The sequence below is a fragment of the Drosophila hydei genome, unplaced genomic scaffold (genome assembly GCF_003285905.1).
Source record: "Drosophila hydei strain 15085-1641.00,03,60 unplaced genomic scaffold, DhydRS2 tig00000358-arrow-arrow-pilon, whole genome shotgun sequence".
NCBI lineage: Eukaryota > Metazoa > Arthropoda > Insecta > Diptera > Drosophilidae > Drosophila > Drosophila hydei.
The window spans coordinates 512,348-533,028 of NW_022045716.1; the positions used below are offsets into that span (position 1 = coordinate 512,348).

A 20,681-nucleotide genomic window follows, 5' to 3' on the forward strand; every position below is an offset into this window, starting at 1 on the left:
TTTTCTTTTAGTTTGTCTTTGCCTTTTGTTTTCATATTCCTTTTGGCTGTCGCCTGTTGTTCACTCTAATTACTTGATGTATGTTCTCTATATTGCATGTTGTTAAAACGTTAGCAAAGCGAAAAGCGCAAAGCGAGAAAAGGCAAAAAAAGAAAAAAGAAAAAATAAAGAAAAAAGAAAAAAGAATTGAAAATGGATGCGAAATTGGCGCAGGGTCAATTTCCGGCTACGTTTCCGGAGACATTCAAGAATTTCTTTGCAATGATGAACGAAGACGAGGATCACGTCGAACTGTTCGCCAATCTGCTGGAGGATAAGGTATCAAAGTCCCTCATTCTGCCACAACGGAGTCTCGCCAACATTCACATTGCATCGATCTGTGTGGCATGTGCAACATGTAGACTGTGTAGACAACGTCTGACTTAATCTCTATATTTGCTTTCTTTCTTTGCTTTTGGGCCAGGTGATACCGCGCGGCAGTCCGATGCATGTCCAGCGCCAGCGGAGCGGTGGCAGCTTACGCAACCACCGCAACCGCCAGGCTGCGCATGAATCCACCGACACTTCGACCGAGGCGAACGCTCACGGTCGTGCCCAAGTCGTACCGCCGGGCCAAGCTCAAAATCAAGCTGAGGACCAGATGCAAAATCGTTCTCGGTCCCGTTCCCAGATACGTTTCACTTGGCAGCAGCAGCACCAGCAGCAGCACCAGCATCAACATCAGCATCAGCAGTATCATCAGCTGGTCCATGGAGCAGGACGCAGTCGTAGCGGCAGCAGCGGCGATATGAGCAGGTCCATGGCTATGGACCAAGAGTTCGCCTCGACATCGGGCTATGTTTATGGCCCGCGTAGCCGCAGCCGCAGCTCACGACGCAGGAGCGTGTCGGGCATCGATGACGTTGGCGACTATGGCGGCATGCTCAGTCACTGCTCCAGCACTGGCAGCAGTGTCGAGAGTCTGCTCAACAACCAGCTGGTGACGCGCAGCCCACAGCACTCGGCGTTGAACAGCAATCTGAACAACCTTAACAGTTGCTTGCCCAGACCCAGCACGTCCAATTTGATGCCCAATGTGCAGCAGTTGCCGATGAGCGTTTCCAATATCCAGCAGCAGCACCATCAACAGCAGCACCATCACCAGCAGCAGCACCATCACCAGCAGCAGCACCTCCATCAGCAGCAGCACCACCATCAGCAGCAGCACCACCATCAGCAGCAGCATCAGCAATTGGAGCAGGAACACTTGCCGCAACAACAGCAGACACGAGACCTACAAATGGAGTTGAATCAACTGCGACTTGGACCCGATGGCGAGGACAACAGTGGAGGGCGTGCGCCCAAAAATTATGCTATGCCACGCCTCTTGCCGGACAGCCCAAGCCATCAATTGCACCAACAGCCACGGCTCTCGGTCAGACTTGAGCGAGCATTTGATTTTGGTAAGTGCGAGATGTTCCAATTGACTGCTCGAATGAGAATTGCATAGGAAGGTGATAGAGAGAAGGAGAAAAGGAGGACTGAAGACCGAAGAGGGAAAGGCACAGACTAAAAGGGGCAGAGGGAGCGAGAGATAAGGAGATGAAGCGAGAGATCAACAGTCAGGGAATATTCAATTTTGTGGCTTAGCTGCAAGCTGGTTAATTAGGGAGCCGTCGCCTTATTACAGCAGGTGATAGCTGAAAACTTTAAACGTGTGTTGTCAGCTCTTTCGTGGGCGTGTGTGGGAGAACGTTTTGACTGTGAAGTGGGCGCCGTGCAGGCACCACATTTTCTAAAGCTTGGCTGCGAAATAGCCTTGTCAGACAAAGCGCACACACACAGCGCTGGCTACAAGCCAAACACACTCACACTCACACACACACACACACACACGCACACGCACACAGACATACTCACTTAATTGACGACTGGAGAAAACAAATAACATTGTTGAGCGTCTGTTGCTTTCTGGTGGTGGCACAGGTGTGTGTCGGCTCGCCAGGTGTGTGTGTGTGTGCGTGTGTGTGAATGGATGCCACATTCATATTTCAATTAAAATTTATCAATACACACACACACCCACACACACGCCTGCGAGCACAGCTATTGATGCTGCGAGTTTTGTGGTAATTCGATGTGCTGCTTGCTTTGGCGCTCATGGCTGTGGCCCCATCAAAAAGGCATAAAGCGTATTAAGTTTTCATAAAGAGAAAAGAAGTTACCGAAAAAAGGATATATGGATAGAAATGGAAAGGGAGACAGAGAGAGAGACTGAGGGAGGGTTCGGGGCTAACATCAGCTGGGCCCACAAAGCTCAAGTTAAACATCAACTTAAAAAGTGGCAAATGAACAGCGAACCAAAAGAAAAGCTGCTAAGCGACAGCAAAGCAGCAACGACAACATATTAAAAAAAGGTTACAACAGCTCAACAAGCTCGGAGCTAAACCCACGCCGAAACGTGGAACCTTTTTATTTTGGGGCGTTTAAAGCCGGACAACAAACAACTTCCAACAAATAAGTGCTTTAGCAGAAGAGTAGAGCGTGTGCGCATACCCTGTAATCAGTATAAAGAGGGCGGGTTTGAGAGAGAAAGAGGAAGACAGAGTGCGAAGAAGGAGTAAAGAGGAGAGAGAAAGAGAGGGTGAATGGGGTGGGAATGTTTATCTGCAGCAGAACTAACTAATATCTATCGATAGTTACCGCAACTTATCGACATTTATCGATATTTTGTGCTTTTTAGACATTTATCGATTTATCGATCAACAAAAAAGTCCCCTTTTGTTACACTGCAAATTTCCTTATTCCTTTGTTCCCAGTTCAGCTCTCACAACAGCTCAATACAGCCATTTATAATAGCGATTGTTATCGATGTTGAGCAAAATCATATCGGTAGTTATCGAACTCGAAGTTAGTCTCAAATATGTAGACTCTAAAATGTATCTCTCTCTAACTGTTCCAATCAACACGTTCAGCGTGATTCATTCCAGGGTATACAGGGTATAAAAAGGTCCCTTTAAATGGGCTTCAGCTACGTGGGCGGCCGAGAGACAGACAGCTGACAGCTCGAATTTGAACATCGGTTAATCGGATCAGAAGGTAGTCGAGCAAAACAGCAATGCCCATTAAAATGGGAGGGTTTCGGCTTACGAATGAACATATTATTAAAAGGAAGTTAAGTAATTCGTTCGATAAACAGCGACACGAGTTCATTAAATTATATCGCTGTGAAATAGTGTGCGTGCCTAGGCCATGCCCTGCGCCTCTTATAGGGGCACCTCTTAAAGTCATGTTTCAACGAGCTAAGTGTTCGCCTGGTGGCTCTCTGATCAAAGCACTTTTACTTGACTTTTGGCTACGGTATTAACAAATGCGAAAGGAAAACATTAAATTTTCGGGCACCGAGAAATGAAGCTTCCTTTTGAGTTTTGGTTGAGTTTTCAATTGCTTTTGAGCAACTTTTAATTGATTAAATTGATTTGATGAATTGATTGAATTGAGCTGGCGCTACCCAACGCACACTTCTCTAATGCTTCTCTAATCAAATTAGAAACATTTTTTGAATTGATGTCAAGGGTCAGTAATTAAATTAGTATGCTTTGAGTCTTTCCTTATTTGGTTTTTCATGGAAACAAATTAGTTGAGAATTGAATGTATAAATGAAAGAAAGAATGCATAAATAAAAGACTGAATAAATGACTGAATAAAGCAATGAATGGGTGACTGAATGAACGAATCAATCATCAGTCATCTATCAATCATGAAATCCCTTAATAAGTCAAGTTTACCTACCAAGTCTTTCAGTAAGTCAATCAATCTATTGATGCCATCAATCACTCAGTCAATTTATCAATCAATCTATCAATTATGATATAAGTCAATAAATTAAGCAGTTATTCAGTCAGGTCTATCAAGCAGTCCATCAATCTATCTATTAGTCATTCTATCTATGAATCTATGAATCGCGCAGTTAAAATGAATCAATTTCTCAATCAATCAAGTATCGACTCATTATACCCTCTACTTGGCACTTAGTATACCCTGTTTTCTTATTTCATTGCCACAAACTTCTGATTGCAACATTATTTTGTCCATTTTATGACAATCAATATTAATTTGCTAAGAAACGAGAAAGGCAAGCCAAATTTACTCAAAGCTGAAATGCACAAAGCTTAAAGTTTTTACAAAGCGCTACTAATATATACCCTATATGCGTTTAACTTAACTAATATATGCACTTAGATAAACGAGGGAGGGAGATGCTGGCAATGAAGCCTTTGAAATATGCCAGCAACAAAGTTTTTGGCTGAAAACATTCTCATATTTGACTTTGGCTTTGACTTTCGCTTCGATTTAGGTAACATATTTCTGCACGTGTGTGGGTGTGTGGGTGAGTGAGCGTTTGTGTGTGTTGGGTGACATTTGAACAGACTCCGAGGCATAGCAAGAGATTAAGACCTGGGACCATAAATGCCAACGTGAATAGCAGCAGCAACAGCTGCCACAGTTGTGAGCGGCATTTTTTAGTAGTTGGTCAGTCTTAATTTATGACTGTTTCTGTGTGTGCGTGTGGCGTGTGTGTGGGTGCAACATCTACCTGAATGTGCTGCTGCGTAGCTGAAAAGAAATGTTTTTGTGAGAAACAAACAATGCAAATTCCCCAATTAGACCTGAGGCAGATTCCAGTTGTCAAGTTCCATTGAACGAACCACACAAATTGAACTGCTGAACTAGCGCAGTGAGCACTCATCGGTGCAGTTTATTAGCTACTTTTGCACGGTTCCTTTTGCTATTATTCTAGATGTGAAGTGGCTTGCAGCAATAAGTTTAATTAAACTGACTCGTGAACAGTGAACTAGTAGTAGCTTTCAAGGCTGATTTAGTACTGCAGTGAATAATCTACTTTCATTACTTGCAAACAAGTCTGTTGAGATTTGCAGTTGATATAAACGGAACTAGTTCAGCTCATGCGACAATCTCGCTCGATAGCAAGCAGAAAGTATTGCGAATCGCATATACCCCAGTTGCAAGCATGGTACAGGGTATCTGGTCTCCTTATCAACCAATGCACAAAGGACAACACGCATATTTTTGTAGTTGGATGAAATTGTCGTTGTTCATTTGGAGTTTCTGTTGCAGATGCTAGTTTCGAAGAGAGCGACGCACCCGTGCCGTCGCCGGCGCCCCAACAGCTGGCGTACAATGTGTTGAAGCCGATATTGAAGCCGCAACAGCAGCAGCTGCAGCAGCAGCAGCAACAATTGCAGCAGCAACAGCAACAGCTGCAGAACCAGCAGGAGCAGCAGAAGATGCAACACTTGCAGCAGTTGCAAAGTATGCAGCAGATGCAGCAGCAACAACTGCAGCTGCAGCAGCAGCAGCAACATCAGCTGCAAATACAATTGCACCAGCAGCAGCAACAGTTGCAGCAGCAACAACAGCAGCAACTGCAACAGCAGCAGCAGATGCAACAGCAGCAGCAACAACAACAGCAGCAGCAGCAGCAGCAGCAGCAGCAGCAACAACAGCAGCAATTGCCGCCGCTATCACAGCAGCCCAGTACATCGGCCCAGGCATATTTGCATCGGCTTCTGCCCATGCCACCAGTGACGCAGAGCAGCATCGTCTCGTATCAGCGCATACAGCAGAGTCGCAACAATGTACAACGGACAGTGAGCAACAACAACTCGGCAGTTGGCTACAGCTACAATCTGCAGCACCAGCAGCCACAACAATATGACCAGCAGCCACAGCAGCAGCAGCAACAGCAGCAGCCGCATTATGCTAACTACAGTGAACCCTACAACGTGCAGGAATTGCAGATACAATACAATTGGCAGGACGAGACTCCGTCTACATCGGCAGCAGCAACTGGAATGGCAGGGGGAACACTATATCATACCTATCAGGATTTTCTGCAGGCGGCTCCGGATCCGAGACCAGGAACGGGGCCGGTAAGCAAAAATCTATCCATACTTGCCCTCAACTCATGGGTTCATGATTCAGTCAATCAGTTCGTCCGACAGTTCTCCGGTCCGTCCGTCCGTCGTTGCATTCATCAGTTCATCACTTCTTCCATTCATCAGTCCTTCCATCCGTTAGTCCTTCCATCCGTCAGTCGGTCCGTATCTCGCCCTATCTTGTAGCCGCTGTGTAAAGTGTCTGTTCACCCTAGCTCTACATATAGAGCTGTGAATGATATGATTTCCTCCTACTCCTACTAATTGCAGCCGAGCATGAGGATGCAGAGGTCACCGATTTTGAATAGACGCCGCAGCTCCTCGATTGCGACTGGCGTGCTGCATGGCGATCATGGCTTTAGCTATGGCAACAACAACAACAACAGCGTTTTCGCCGAACAACAACAGCAGCAGCAGCCGCAGCATCAGCAGCAGCAGCAACAACAACAGCAGCAGCAGCAGGAACAGGAGCAGCAGCAAGTTGAAGAGGTGGAGGAGCTCTTAACGCTCCCCACCACTGGCAACAGGTAGGGGAAATCAGACCCGCATCCCTTTATCAACTAATCTATGGCTGCTTCAGTCGGCACGCTGCTGGTTAATTAGCTTGGCTCTGTTCCCACATCTATCTGCGGTTTCTCAAAATTGTGACAGCAGCAACAATTGCAGCCACAATTGTAGCAATTGCTTTGTCTTGGCCACAACTCACTGACAATCAAAGGCTCATGTTGTGGTTACTGAATTTGACTTTAATTAGCTGTCACCTTATTCAAATAATTGTCCGAAACTCAAATTATCGATTGAATAAACTGGTTATTCAGTGCAAGTGTTGGACAGCTTATCGATAAATTCTTACGTAATCGATAGCTTGTACCAATATAGTGATTTATGAATAAGCACTGAGAGCTAATCATTTGAAGCTTATTTTCGATTTCGATATGATAAGATATCGATATCATTTATTCTATCGATTGCTTATATCGATATACAGAATCAACGATTTTGAATGATTTCTATTCCACATCGATAATCTATATAGATAACGATTGCTTTTATCGGTGCCATCGATAAATACTTGAGTTATCGATTACAAAGACTTCACAAGCTGAAACTTACCTTCGATTTCAATGGAGTTTTTTGATACAATTAAAGCAGAGTTCACAGAGTGCAAAACTTAATAAAAGTGGTCTATCGCGGCCTCTTTAAGTTGATTTCATCCATAATTGAATTTCTCCTTCGAGCTGACCTTAAGCTGTCGCTGGCCAATGAGCAGCTTTGATAGATCTCAGCTCGTCCGCATTTTCTTCGTTACTTTCGCTGCTGCTTGAAAGCAAATGACGAAATGAGGAGAAAATTGAAAAATTGAATAAGCCTTAAGTAGTGGCTTAAGTGGGTTCGATGAGAGCCGCAACTTCGTAGTTGGCACGAAATGCGATCGCCATATTGAATCAATTTAGTGTGGCCGCCGTCGGCAGACGCTGCCAGCAAGCTAATTATCGACTGTCAATGCAATTTATTTTAAGCCATGATACAATGCACCATTGTCCAACGACGGTATGCGTCTTGGTGGGCTTTGTGTCTCTGCTTTGAAATCTGATTGCAGGGAGAGGATGACGCTGGCCAAGTCCCCGCTTGGTCGGGCCATCGAGAGTGGTGTACTGACCTTCCATCAGGCGATGACCGGTGCGGTATCGCCCCAGTACACTGGAGTAGTAACGGGAATGGGAGTTGGAGCAGGAGCTGGAGGAGGATCTGGAAGCAGTGCTCAGTTGTCAGCCAATGGGCCTGACAAGTGTCACGTCGGCTCCAGCTCAGCTTTGGCGGCCGTGGCCGAGTATGCAGCATCAACAACAACGGCAACAGCAACAACAAGTGGCCCGAGTGCCACGGACTCGAACACAGCCGGTTCCAGTGATGATATTCACTCGCCCGTCGCAAACACCAGGGCTCAGCAGCAGCAATATCAGTCAGTGAAGAACAATCAGCAGCGCGAGCGGGGCGTTGGCGAAACAGCGGCCAGCGTTGCCTACGCACAACAGCAGCTGCGTGGCAGCTCCGCTACCATAGCCGTAGCTGTACACATGACGGAGCGACAACGTCTACGCACATCCAGCATGCCGGCAGAGAGTCGCAAAGTAAGTAGAATCAGAGATAGTTGCCGTTGCCTATAAATCGCAGTCATTACAGTTAATTACATTCAATTACTTACATAATTAGTTACGTATTTCAAGCTTAATTACTTTAGCTACTCTCGCAATTACTTATGTAAATCTCTTCCATTGCACTTGCTTGACAGCCTCAGCTCCTTAACATCATCACGCCTACCTTCATAAATCTCTGAAGAGACAATGATACGATGCGAGCTTTTGCCTTTCACTAAATTACTTTCGTAATGCCTTGAATTGCTTAACATCTTCGATATATTGCTAGTAAGCTAATTCCTTAAGTGCATGATATATATAGCTGATCCGATACAGCTTTGGGCGTCTATGTCTGCCCCACTCTCTGTCTGCCTGTCTGTTCAGCTAAGCGTAGATTAGAGTATAGAAGGAGTGTCTTCAAGTAGTATAAAATAGTTAGGATATCTGCTAGTCGTTCACTCCCGACTGGAGCGCTTTTCTCACTGCTTTGTTTTCAGGACTCTCGAGATGAAGTTTGCCCTAGAGATTCGGTAACAAAACACACAAGTACTAAAGAACACGCTAGCCTATCTTGCTAATACGAAAGCACACACACACACACACACACACAGATACGCGCGCACACACAACAACCCTGTCCTTTCACATATTGCCAAAAAAAAAGAAACAGTGAAGGGAAGAAATGGGCATTACTTGAAAGCCCAGAGGCTAGCAGATTCAATCCCAGTTGTTGGGTTGCCCAAGCAGCAATCGTGGATGGCTGCACATGCACGCTGTATGCACAAAAGGAAACCCACACACCCACACACCCACACACCCACACACACCTGCACACACACACACAACTCACACCCTCTACCCGTCTAGTCCAAATGTCGCCCTTATTATGCCCACGCGGGGGCGGTTAGCGAACGGAAGTTGCAGCTGCTGCTGCTGGGGTTGCAGCGCAGCTTTGTTGCAGTAGACAAGTTTTTACCTACCTCTGCGTGTGTCTCTCTGTGTGTGGCGTATGGGCGTGGCACACGGCCACTCTTGACATTCTTTCGGCTTTATTCTGTTGCGCTGCCTGGCGACATGTTTTTGCCATCGATTCGATTTTTTGCGAAGCGATGGCCTGCAGCTGTCAGCTGCTCCCCACCCGCCCAGCAGGGCATACGTCAAGGGGGCGTGGCGCTCGTTAAACATGTTTTGACATTTGCGACCACGAAAATTTCATATGCAAACAAACTGACTCAAATGCAAGACAGTTGACGGCTGGGCTTAAGTAGAGTTTGGAGTCGGCTTTGGGGCATTGCAAGTTAAACGGGGCAACAGGACAATCAACTCATGCCAGGCCCCAACCGCCAACCGCCAACTGCCGACTGCAGCTTCTGTGTGCTCAGCTTCTGTTGCCTACTTTTAAGCGCGAGCAAGAAAACTAATTACATTAGCGCTGCAGACTAGACAACTGCAAGCCAGATGAATTCCCAAAGCGAGTTCGAGAGCAAAAGCCAGATTGTGTGTGTGTGTGTGTGTGTATGTGTGTGCGTGTGCGTGTGTGCGCGAGTGTGTGTGCACATAAAGCAAGTGGAGCAACAGGAAGGCAAAGTAGGATGTGATATGTTGCGCGTTAGTTAGTTGCCATAGTCCTAACCATAAATCCAAGTTAATGACTAGTGTACATACACACACACACACACACATACACACACATATATATATATATATATATATATAAATAGGCACACATTCTGACCATGCCAATGAAAAGGAAAAAGAGAAAAACTTTAGTTTCACTAAGAATACCCGCAAGAGACTCAGCACACACACATCCGCAAGCAGCCACCCACACACCCACACCCACACCCACACCCACACCCACACACACACACACACACAGCTTATATACATTTATATATGCTTTATGCCTGGCTGCATGCTTTACGCACTCGTCGCGTAGTCCTGAAAGTCGAGAGGCTCACCAATTGATGGTTTGCTCAGCCATGCCAAATGGTTGGCATGGCAGCTGCCCCAAAACAGTCAAGGACATAGCAGCCAGTATCCAGTCCTGGCCCCAACCCGCGCCCCTGGCCTGGGCCACAGCCAACTGACAGCAAAGAAAAACACAAATTTGAGTTCTTTATCGCATTTCCTTTTTATTGAAAACAAACAAAAAGACGAGGCTGAAGGAGCACAGCAACAGCTTTGCTATATGTTTATGCCTGTTCGCCTGCCGCGGAAGCGAGCGTATTGGCTTGCTTCGATATGGACTTAAAGCTCATTAAGTTCATATAGAAGATGCTGTGGCAGGCAGGTACTCAGGAGGGGCTATGCGAGTTGGTAGCAAGAGGCTGTCAAGTTGGTCAGCTGGAAAAGTGGCTATGGAGTAGAGTTGTCATATAGAGATAGATGTGGAGTAGTGGACTGTTTGAGCTTGCATTGAATGTGCACCTGTGGCACACCTGTTGCACCTTTTGCAGCCCCGTCTGGCGGACACGCGTCGCTCAGCGATTCATTGTGGCGCGGATGTCGAAATGGATTATTATCGTTTGCGCAGCTTCAGCATCACATCGCATGGCGTTTGCAATCTGGGCGATTCGTTACGGTAAGTGGGCGTGGCACACGCATACACACAAATACATGAACATGAACAGCTCTAACGTGTGCCGTCTTATTGCATTTCAATGTAAATTGTCTTCAACAGCAGCCGCAGGTCACGTTCCATCAATTCAGTGACATCAAATGGCACCTCGAACAGCGGCAAGGATCGACACAATAGGTAAGTGAGATACGAAAGAGAGAGGGAGAGAGAGAGAGAGAGAGAGAGAGAGGGAGAGAGAGAGAGATAAAGGTTATGCGAATCAGTCACTTATTTAGCGTTTCATGAACAATTAGTTCTATTGAACATATCAGTAGAATAAACAAGTTAAGTAAACTGAACTACTGAACTAGTTCAGTGATTTTAGATATGAACAGTTTGCAGTAAAAAGTTCAATTGAACGACTTATTTAAAATAAACTACTGAACTAGTTCTGTGATTGTAGATATGAACTAGTTTGCAGTAATAAGTTCAATTGAAATTAAAATGAACTACTAATAACATACTAATAACTACTAATAAGTTCAATTGCAAAATGAACTACTGATTCTTTGCATTAATTCTATAAACGAACTAGCTATAATATAATAAGTTGAGATTCGTTTTCCCATTCAAAATGAGCTACTGAACTGATTGTAGATATGAACTAGTTCAATGAAGGTTAAATGAACAATGTATTTTATGAACCAACTGCATTCCCTGCTCGATTAATCAATTGGAAAAAAGCAGCTCACTCGTTCCTCAGCTTTTAGTTCTATTGAGTTGAACACTTTCAACTGCGAAACATTGTCCGTCAACACAGCTGCACTCTAAGACCCGCAAATAAGCATAAGCATGTGTGCTATTGCTGTTCATGAACTGAACCAGTGTATAAGGTGAACAGTCGAACTTGTTCATGAAATTGAACTTCACCTTGTTCAGCAGACGCAATAAATTGTTCATAAGAATGTTTACAATAAAGCGGGGACAACAATGACAACGCACACACACACACACACAAGCAGGCACACTACACTCTCACACACACACACACACACACACACACCTTTACACAGACAGCAACTAATTTCATATATTTTTTCCGTACACAAAAACATTTTCCGTATAATTCCTCTTGCTCGTGCTCTTCCTTCTCTTCTGCTGCTGCTTTATTATGCGCTGGCTCGTTTGCCTTCTTATTTTTCTTCCTCTTCTTTTCTGTTGCGAGTTGTGCAAACGCATTGTCAAAGAAAATTCCTCGCTTTATTATTGTTGTTTGCTTGGCTTCGGCTACGGCCACGCGCTTTGCGCCGTGCTTGGCCCGCCGTCAACTGCGCCTCGGCCACTCCTTGAAGCTTATTATTGTTATTGCATGCAGCTAGGCGGCCTCTGCTGGCAATAAAATTGTAAAATCGTAAAATCGCAAAATCGTAAAATCAAATTCCCAAGCTTTTTTCTTAAGTACGCAAAATAGTAATAAATGCACTCAGAGAAAATAGCAAGCGACTGAATTATTTAGCTATTTGAGTCTCAGGTCTCAAGTCCATAATTGACTGTTCGCAGCGCATAAAGGTCACTCCACTCCCAAGGTAATATCCCTTTCAATCATGGCCTGGCGTAATCGTAGTCACAGCTCCTGCTTCTATCTCAATAAGCAACTTAATACTTCGAGTCGAATTTGATTAAATCTGCTGAAAGCTCTTCTAATGCGACACAGTCAATCAAATGTGATTGAGTGCAGCTTCTTACTATGCTGGCTAGACACTTGACTTTCTTAATGCTGGAGCAATCAATCATAGTCAAGCGAAGTTGATTGTAAAAGTAGATGTTGCTTATCACTCAAGATCTGGCCAGTTACAAATGGCTTCTAATGGGCACTTGATTGTATCTGCGACCATCAGTCATAGTCAATCTAGATTTGATTGAACTAGAGTAGGTTCAAGCTGAATCAAATGTGATTGAACGTAATAGAACTACTAGAATATGCTGTTAATGCTCCCTGCGCTCAGGCTCCATCAAAGTTGATTAAACGAAAGACATAATTCGCTTCCTTCTTCTTTGGTGTTGATTGATGATTGATTGATTCGCTGCGCTTGATTGATTACGGCATGTGCTGTGAAATTGTTTGCCGAATTCGCGATTGATTGATGATCTGCATTAAATTGTTTCTCCTTTTGGTCTATTTTTCATGCTTAGCAATGCATCGGGCGACATCCCAGAGGCAGATGCCCCCGCCAGCCAGCAGCACTCGCAGAGGGCCAACGGAGAGCAAATACCGGCGTACAAAATCGCCATGCTGGGCGCCGCCGGAGTGGGCAAGACCACGCTGACGTATCAGTTCACCACATCGGACTACATCTGCGCCTATGACTTGAGTCTGGGTAAGTGCGGGGCACGTGTGTGGGGCAGAATCAGTTAGACTAATGTCGGAGCTTTTGGCCGTTTGCCCATTTCAAGTTGGGTTTGAATTTTGGATTTTGGATTTTGAGTTCTGAGTTTTGAGTTCGGGTCTGTGGCTTTTAATCAAACGCATTTGCATTTTAATTATGCCACAAACTCATAAAATATGAAAAGCTTCGCTGCTAATTTCATTAACTTTGCCAACGGAGGCGACGGAGGTGACGGAGGTGACGGAGGGGGGTCGCCAGGTAAACTGCTCCTACTTAAGCCCTGGGCCTGAGCTAAATTGTGGGCCCCACAAAATTCCACCTAATTGCGTGTGCGGGCGTTGCGCCGCTTCTCGCCTGACTTGTGATCCATAATGGATGTTATTAAAAGGATTTTGTACATCTAGCAATGAATGGGCTAACAATAGCGTGCAACACATGGTGCTCTCCTGCCCGCCTGCCCTCCCGCGTGCTCCGTTACAACTCACACGGAGCTCGTTTGTGTGTGAAAGCCATCTGACAATAGTTGAGCGTACCAGAGCGGCTTATACTCAACTCGGGCGAGTGTCGCTCGCTCTTAAAGTCGTCGCGTTATGACAAGGACAAGGACAAGGCTTAGCGCATTTGATAGCTTGTGCATACCAAACGAGAGTTTGCATAACAAATTGAATGCCTTTGGCTTTGGCCAGCCTCAAGCCACCATATGGAACCGAAGTATGTTAGAGCATAGTTCTGTCTGAATACCAAATTTAAGGTCTGTAAGCCTTAAAGTTTCCGAGTCCTAATACGAAAAGTTGTCTAACACCAAATCCAGATTTAATGTCTTGTGCGCTCAGAGTTACCTGTAGATATATACAAATGTATATATCGAACCTGAAGGAAGGAAATGATGTTTATGTTGGAGATAATCCCAAAAATCGAATGCTCTTCAGCTGCATAAGTCTGTCAAATTTCTGCATGACTCCAGCTAGAAGCTAGGGTTGAATGGGGATGTTGCTTAAAATGTAGCTGGGGTTACGCACGTTGTCGGCTTAAGCATTATTGTTGGTTTCGATAGAGCTTTGTGGCCGCATTCGGCCAGTGCCTGGCTGCAATTTGTGTCCTGATTACGGGTCCTTTTACATGCAGCGAGGTAGAGGCGTGGGTTTAAAATTGGTTTTGTATTAGTGTTGGGATTTGGGGCGCTGCGTGTCCAGCTCGTGCTCCAGCGGGAATTGTATGTGGTCGGCGTGAACTAGGCAAGGGCGAGTGGGAGCGAGGGGAGGGGTAGGAACTGCCATTAGCTTAATCTTGCTAGCGGCATGATGTATGCGACTTGCGTGCAACAACAGCAGCGGCAGCAGCAGCACCAGCTGGAGGAAGCAAGAGTAACATGTGGCGGCTTAGCTAAATAAAGGAGTGAAAAGTGAATGGGAAAGCATAAATGCTGAAAGCACGAAAGCTTCAAATGCGAGTGACATAGGTAGAGTGGGGAAATGGCTGGGGCTGGTCCTGGCGGATGGCAATCCGGCCAAGGCACTGGGGCATGCAACACTCTTTTATTTTTTTGCACGTTGCAGCGCAGCGTGGCGCGTCGCATCGCAGGAAACAAAATAAAATTCCCCAACTTTTAATTAGCACTTGAGTCAAAGAGCCAGCAAAAACAACTTTATACGAGCCACACGCAACTTTTATTGTCGCCTGCGCCCCACTGGGAGGCTCGAGTGAAGGGAGCGTGAGCGTTGCCAAGGCGTGGGTAGCCGCCGGCTATTGTTAGCATATGTTAAGCGCACATCAAGCTCGCCAAGCTGCAAAACACATAACTCGTCGTAGTTACGCATACCCTCTACGTATTGCGAAGCGGGGTATGCCAATTTATAGTGTCGCTCGACGATGACTTTACGACGAAACCTTTGAGAAGTTCACGCATCTCGTGTATCGATAGATGTCGATTATTATCGATTACTTACTCAAACCCTTCATGCGGAGCTGCTCCAAGATGTTCCATTTTCTGTTGCTTCTTTGTCTCTACCTATCTCTCTCTCTCTCTCTATCTCTAGCCCACTCTTCTGACGTCAGACTTGGGCAGCGTTGATAAACGTTCCACATAATTGACTTTACTTCTGAACTGTGGAGGCGGTAGAGCAACTGCAAGAGGCCTGCGCTAGCTGCGTTTTTCAGCTGTGAATGCTTAAGTGAATAAGTGTTGTACAACTACCGTTAATCTCAGCTAATTAAAGGCAATTGCTTAAATAATAAGTAAAACTGCCTAACCTGCTCCATATGCACTAGCTCTCCCCTCCCCCTTCCTCTCCCTCTCCCACTCCCTCTACCTCTGCCAGTGTTGGATGACTAACTAATTAGCACGAATTTAAGACTTTAGCCTTGTGGCTGGCTGTGCCATTCTTCCTAAACAGTGTTGAGTAACGAACTAATTAACCTTTCTTCGTGGCGATTCCAGCTGAGCCAAAGCTGATCTGAGCTCAAACAGTAAACAGGCTTGTGCCAAGTATTTGCCCTTAACATGCTGTGCAATTTGTCTCTGCCTCAAACTCAATGTGGCAACAGCTCCAACTCTAACTCTAACTCTCTCTCTCCCTCCCTCTCTCTAACTGCCTATTGCTATCTGCTTCCAGATGATGACTATGGACAGAAAACGGTGTCCGTCTTGGTCGATAATATTGAAACGGATTTGGAAATTATTGATCATCCGGCTTGCGAGATGTCGGTAAGTACACATATGAATGCACTGGGTCAACACACGCACACAGACACACACAGACACACGCAGACACTCACTCCCTCTAGACACTCACACACACGCATACATCTGTATACATGTGTGTCTGTGGCAGCTGCTGCATTGGCCACTTATTTTCAAATGTCAAATGTCATTAACACTGTTTTCTTTTAACAGCTGCCGCTTGACAGGCCAAAGCGCATTACATTGTTGCACATGTCTTGTTACATTGACAGCTTCGGCCATGTGTGTGTGTGCGCGCATGTGGTGTGTGGCTTTGTAAAACAAAAAGTTGAGCAAAAACCGCATTGCCTACTTTTGTGCTCTGCTCGTAAAATTGAATTTGAATGTTTTTGTTGCCTACTTTTGTGCGCAGTTTAATTTTGTTTTTAGATAAAGTTGAAAAATATTGACTCTACATGCACACATATGCCCTAATTATGAATTATATATATGAATCATATATGAATTTATATTGAATTTAGATTGTCTGCCCAGACTTGCTGGGTGGGCATATCCACTGAAGCTTAAGCCTAAGCCTTTCCGGTAGCTGCTCGCTGCCCTCAACAATTTGTAGAGCTCTTCAATGGATATTGATTGATAGAGAAATCAGGAATTCAACTATTTTATCTGCCTTGAATGCTAGTCAGGCCAAACAGGGGAACCTTAAAAGTACTTCCAGCTATTGGAGGGGCAACACTTGTCTACCTCATTTACATCTTGAGCAGCTCTCATTAACACGCTTAGCTTATTGCTTGGATAACGATCTAAGGCTTATGGTATATATGTATTATAAATATGGAGACTTGACCTCCTTAATGCCAGCTTCATCCTTGATTTGTAAGCACTTCTTCAGTGATTTGCATATCTCGAACAGCTTAGTAGTTCTGCTGCCACAGAATTTCTGGTTCCTCAAAGCAAGCTTCGGCCTGGGATTGCTGCTGCTTCTTTTCTTAGGGAACAACTCGCTAGCTATCTGTCTGGCTATATCTATCTAATCTAATGAATGCAATTCAATACTGTTGCCTGCTCCGGCGCGCAGCTTAAACCTCTTCGCAGGCGCTGCCCATTGCCAATTTCGATGCAGCTCGATATTATTGCGTTTGCTATTTGCATTGCCTACTTTTGTGCGCCGTTTCGGACCAGCTTCTGAGCGCGCCAGCAGGCAATAAATCGTGAACCATGGCCGCCTAACGGTAAACATATATGTGTGTAAATATATGTGTGCACACAGAACTCCGCTCAGCGATAGATATTTGACAACTCGCCGTCGCGCAGCGCCTTTGACACGCACCGCCGCATGTTGACTTTCCCGCATTTGCCCAATATCAAAAGTTGTCCCGTTTTACAGATATTAGTTAGCCCTGCAGACTTTGGCCATGGCGGAAAATAGTTTTTTATTATTTTTGATAGCGCAAGTGCAAATATTGCATTTCGTGCGTGCCCAGGCAAGAATACCTGCACCTATACACAGGCATAGATGGAGGCATATGTGTATAGCCGTCTCTCACCTATATGCGATATAAGACAGGGTCTATTCGGCTATTCCATGGCAACATTGCTTTAAGCCCAATCTACACGGCTATGCGAGGCGATACTAGATGCAATACTCTTTCATTTGTTGCATCCGCAACGATAATTATCGATTATCTGTCGATTCATATTAATATTTATTCGATAATTCACAGAGGAATGCGTATAATGTCTACTTCTATCTATCTCGTTACCACATTATCGTTATCGTTATCGTTATCGTTATCTATATCCAATTGAGCACAAGCACTTGGCTCACACACTCCATAGCCTCTTCCGCTAGATACTAGATCAATTGTTATCGTATGCTATATTGTTATCGTTATCGTTAGGTTTGCCACAAAAAGTATCTATCAAAATCGAAATCCTTATCCTTTGCTATCGTTATTACTGATCGAGTGCATACATCGAAACAGTCCCGAGACCCTATACCATCTCGCATTTTTATTGCTATCGTATTTGTAATCGTTATCGCTATCGCTATCGCCATTTACAGACCGAGGCTTTCTGCGCCACTTACAACATTGATCTATTCGTTGTGGTCTACTCTGTGGTGGATCGTGGCACCTTCAAGGCCGCCGAAAAGGTCTTGACCTACCTGAAGGAGAACGACATGCTGCTAACACGCGGCGCCATACTCGTGGGCAACAAAACGGATCTGGAGCGACATCGCGAGGTGTCGCGTCAAGGTGAGTCCAGCAGCCTCTGATAACTCCGATATGCGTTGTTGCAAGCCTTGGTGTATTTGCAGTTGGTCGCAAGCTGGCCAAGGAGATCGCGTGCAAGTTCATCGAGACATCGTCGGGACTCGATCACAATGTGGACGAGCTGCTGGTGGGCATAGTCGCCCAGGTCAAGCTGAACCCGCAGCGCCTATCGCTGCTCAGCGAGTACGACCTGCAGCGCCTCAATTTGCAGACAACAATTCAGAAGCATCGACGCATGCACTTGACAGCCAGGCGGATGATGCGCCAAATGAGCATCTACCAACTGGAGGATGACGAGAAGGACGACGACGACCACGACGACGATAAGGAGAACGAGAGCCAGCAGAAGTCATTGGAGTCGCTGAAGCGCGCCACCAATCGACGCACTCTCAATCTCGAGTGCATACTGAAGATGGGTGAGAGCGAGCTGGAGGAGGAGGAGAGCAGCAAGCTGAGCAAGTTCGAGCAGCTGGCAGCCGGCATGCGACAGCGTCGTGCCCAGGACGGGCAACAGCTGCAGCAGTCGGACAACAACGACAGCAAGCCATCGACATCGGCGGCAGCTGCCGCAGCTGCCGCAGCTGCTGCTGCTGCCACTGCCAGTGCGGCTGCCAGGCGACAATCCAATGCCAAGGCAGAGCTCGAGGCCTCAGCTTGCAATCGCCAAGTCGTCAACAAGCTGACGGCACGCACCAAAGTCTTTCTCTCATCCGTGTTGCGCTTCAGGACGAACATGAAGCGACGCAACTCCTCCAGCTGCACCAATTTGTTCGTCATCTAAAGGGGAGCGTGTGTGGACGGGTGTGCGTGTGTGTGTCTAGCTATATTGTTGTAAGCGAGGCTATAGACTGAGACTAAGTGACTGACTGGAAGTGAGGCATGGCAACAGAAACATGCGGAATTGAAACAACGAAAAGTACAGTCAACACTTGTAAAAAAACATGTAAATGCATCTGCTGCATCTGAATATTATTCACTGAAACCGAAAGCGGAAAACGGAAAGTGGAAATTAAAACCGATAAAAATGTCAAAAAAAAAAAAAAACAAAACAAAACGATAACGGCTCGATAACATATCGATAACATATCGATGAAAACCTTGGCAAATCAATTGAATATTACTGACTGCGGTCACATTTCAACAAAGAATTTCGTTTATAGGGACAATCGATAACAATATCGATAGACTTAAGCCCTGCTCTCTTGCTCTTATACTGTCAGCGATACGTGGACAATAATTTTTGCACCAAAAAAGCAAAGGAAAGCAAACTTAGAATGCTTGAATAGAAAACTCCGATAAATACAAATTTATCGATAAGCTTATTCATCGATAGCAAAAGCCAAAGATAAGCAAATACAAAATTCTAGCAGTCTGGAAGCGACGTCCACAATTAGCCACAATTTTCAGAAATGCTAATCAATTTAGCTCTTTTTAGCCTTTTTTTTAGCTGTATTCCTGTTCTACCTGTCTTATTTTCTCGCCTTTTCCTTAACTTGACTTGCTCATGAAAATTTTAAATTTGATCAAAGGAAAATCGCTGAACTGTAAAAGGAATGATCAGTTCAGATCAATTAGAGATCTCATGGCCAGTTTTCACTTAGGATTTAGCTTGCAATGGCAAGTTTTCATACCCTGCAGCCATTGACAATGTCTAAGCAGCGTACATTGAGATTCGACATTCATTTCAACCGCCGAGTAGATGGAAAGACGGACGGAACTTCGTCTGTTCGGCTCTCCGTCTGCGTGAATGCCTATCCGTCCATCCGTTTGCCGGTTCGTCCGATCGTCCCTCGCTAACTTTGTCCGAAATCGCAATTTGAGAGTTAAACTCTTCTCATTTGGTTCACACATTTTACCCAAGCACTCGAAGCTATAAAGTAACCCACTCAATAGGATGCCACCAAAAAAACAATTTAAGTTCCTAGATTTGAAGTGTATGAATGAAAGTTTTGAGCTGGAGTGTTTGAACCAGAGGCTCGGCTCAGAATTCTGGACATTTGCAAGGTCGGGTCTATCCGACTGGAGCATCTGTAGCGGCCAGAACCTTTCCTCCTAGGGAGCTTTCACAATTTTAGCACATTTCAGACATTTCAATGAAGAACGCAGAGCTAACTCCACATCAAGCCAAGCAGGGCAAGGCAGAGCAGAGTGTGCCACTTATTTGGGACGCCAGTGTGAGGGAGCGTTTGGTATGCAGAGTGTACCCTTGGCCAGCAATCAGACTAGGCAATACCCTGTACGCAGCTCTGCTGAAGCCCGTCAGACCAACACGCTAACCGCTTGCGACGGAGTAGAGAGAAGGGATTAAGTTTATTTCGATTATTTTATGATTTTCCTTTACCTTTCGAACGAACCCACTAGCTAAACGACCCCGTCCCGAAAGTACTAAAATCAAAATCAAAAATTTGACAAAAAACAAAAACAAAACAAAACGAAAAATATGATTACAGGAATTTTCAATTATCTACGTTACAAGTTAATCCATAAATGTCTTTTCAATAATTCTCAATGTGTTGTGCTTAAAGTAAAACAACAGAAAATAACCAAACATAATCAAAAGAAAACTACCATACAAAAATACACAAATTCAAAGCAAGCTCAAACTCTGATCTAGATCCAGACAACATTGAAGAAAGTAGCACAAGCTACCGACAAATGAATAACAAAAACATATCATAAGAAACGTCGCCAAAAGGGGAAG

At 45.1% G+C, this 20,681-nt stretch overlaps 1 protein-coding gene across 1 annotated transcript; it reads left to right on the forward strand.

Annotated features, from left to right (window-relative positions):
• The first annotated feature begins 190 nt into the window (after positions 1 to 190).
• On the forward strand, positions 191 to 18,992 carry LOC111605253 (la-related protein Larp4B). The gene is made up of 13 exons (XM_030224106.1): positions 191 to 318; positions 464 to 1,159; positions 1,244 to 1,442; positions 5,119 to 5,198; positions 5,466 to 5,933; positions 6,210 to 6,466; positions 7,540 to 8,071; positions 10,537 to 10,661; positions 10,761 to 10,835; positions 12,831 to 13,015; positions 15,637 to 15,728; positions 17,770 to 17,962; positions 18,025 to 18,992. The coding sequence occupies exons 1-13, from the start codon at positions 193 to 195 to the stop codon at positions 18,759 to 18,761; spliced, it is 3,765 nt and encodes a 1,254-aa protein (XP_030079966.1). The 5' UTR covers positions 191 to 192; the 3' UTR covers positions 18,762 to 18,992.
• Positions 18,993 to 20,681: the final 1,689 nt, after the last annotated feature.

Bases quoted from the DNA above. Each gene is read 5' to 3' on its own strand.
- LOC111605253 (XM_030224106.1), top strand. From the start codon at position 193: ATGGATGCGAAATTGGCGCAGGGTCAATTTCCGGCTACGTTTCCGGAG. The intron at 5,934-6,209 runs GTAAGCAAAAAT...TACTAATTGCAG, and splicing joins CGAGACCAGGAACGGGGCCG to CCGAGCATGAGGATGCAGAG. The intron at 13,016-15,636 runs GTAAGTGCGGGG...ATCTGCTTCCAG, and splicing joins CGCCTATGACTTGAGTCTGG to ATGATGACTATGGACAGAAA.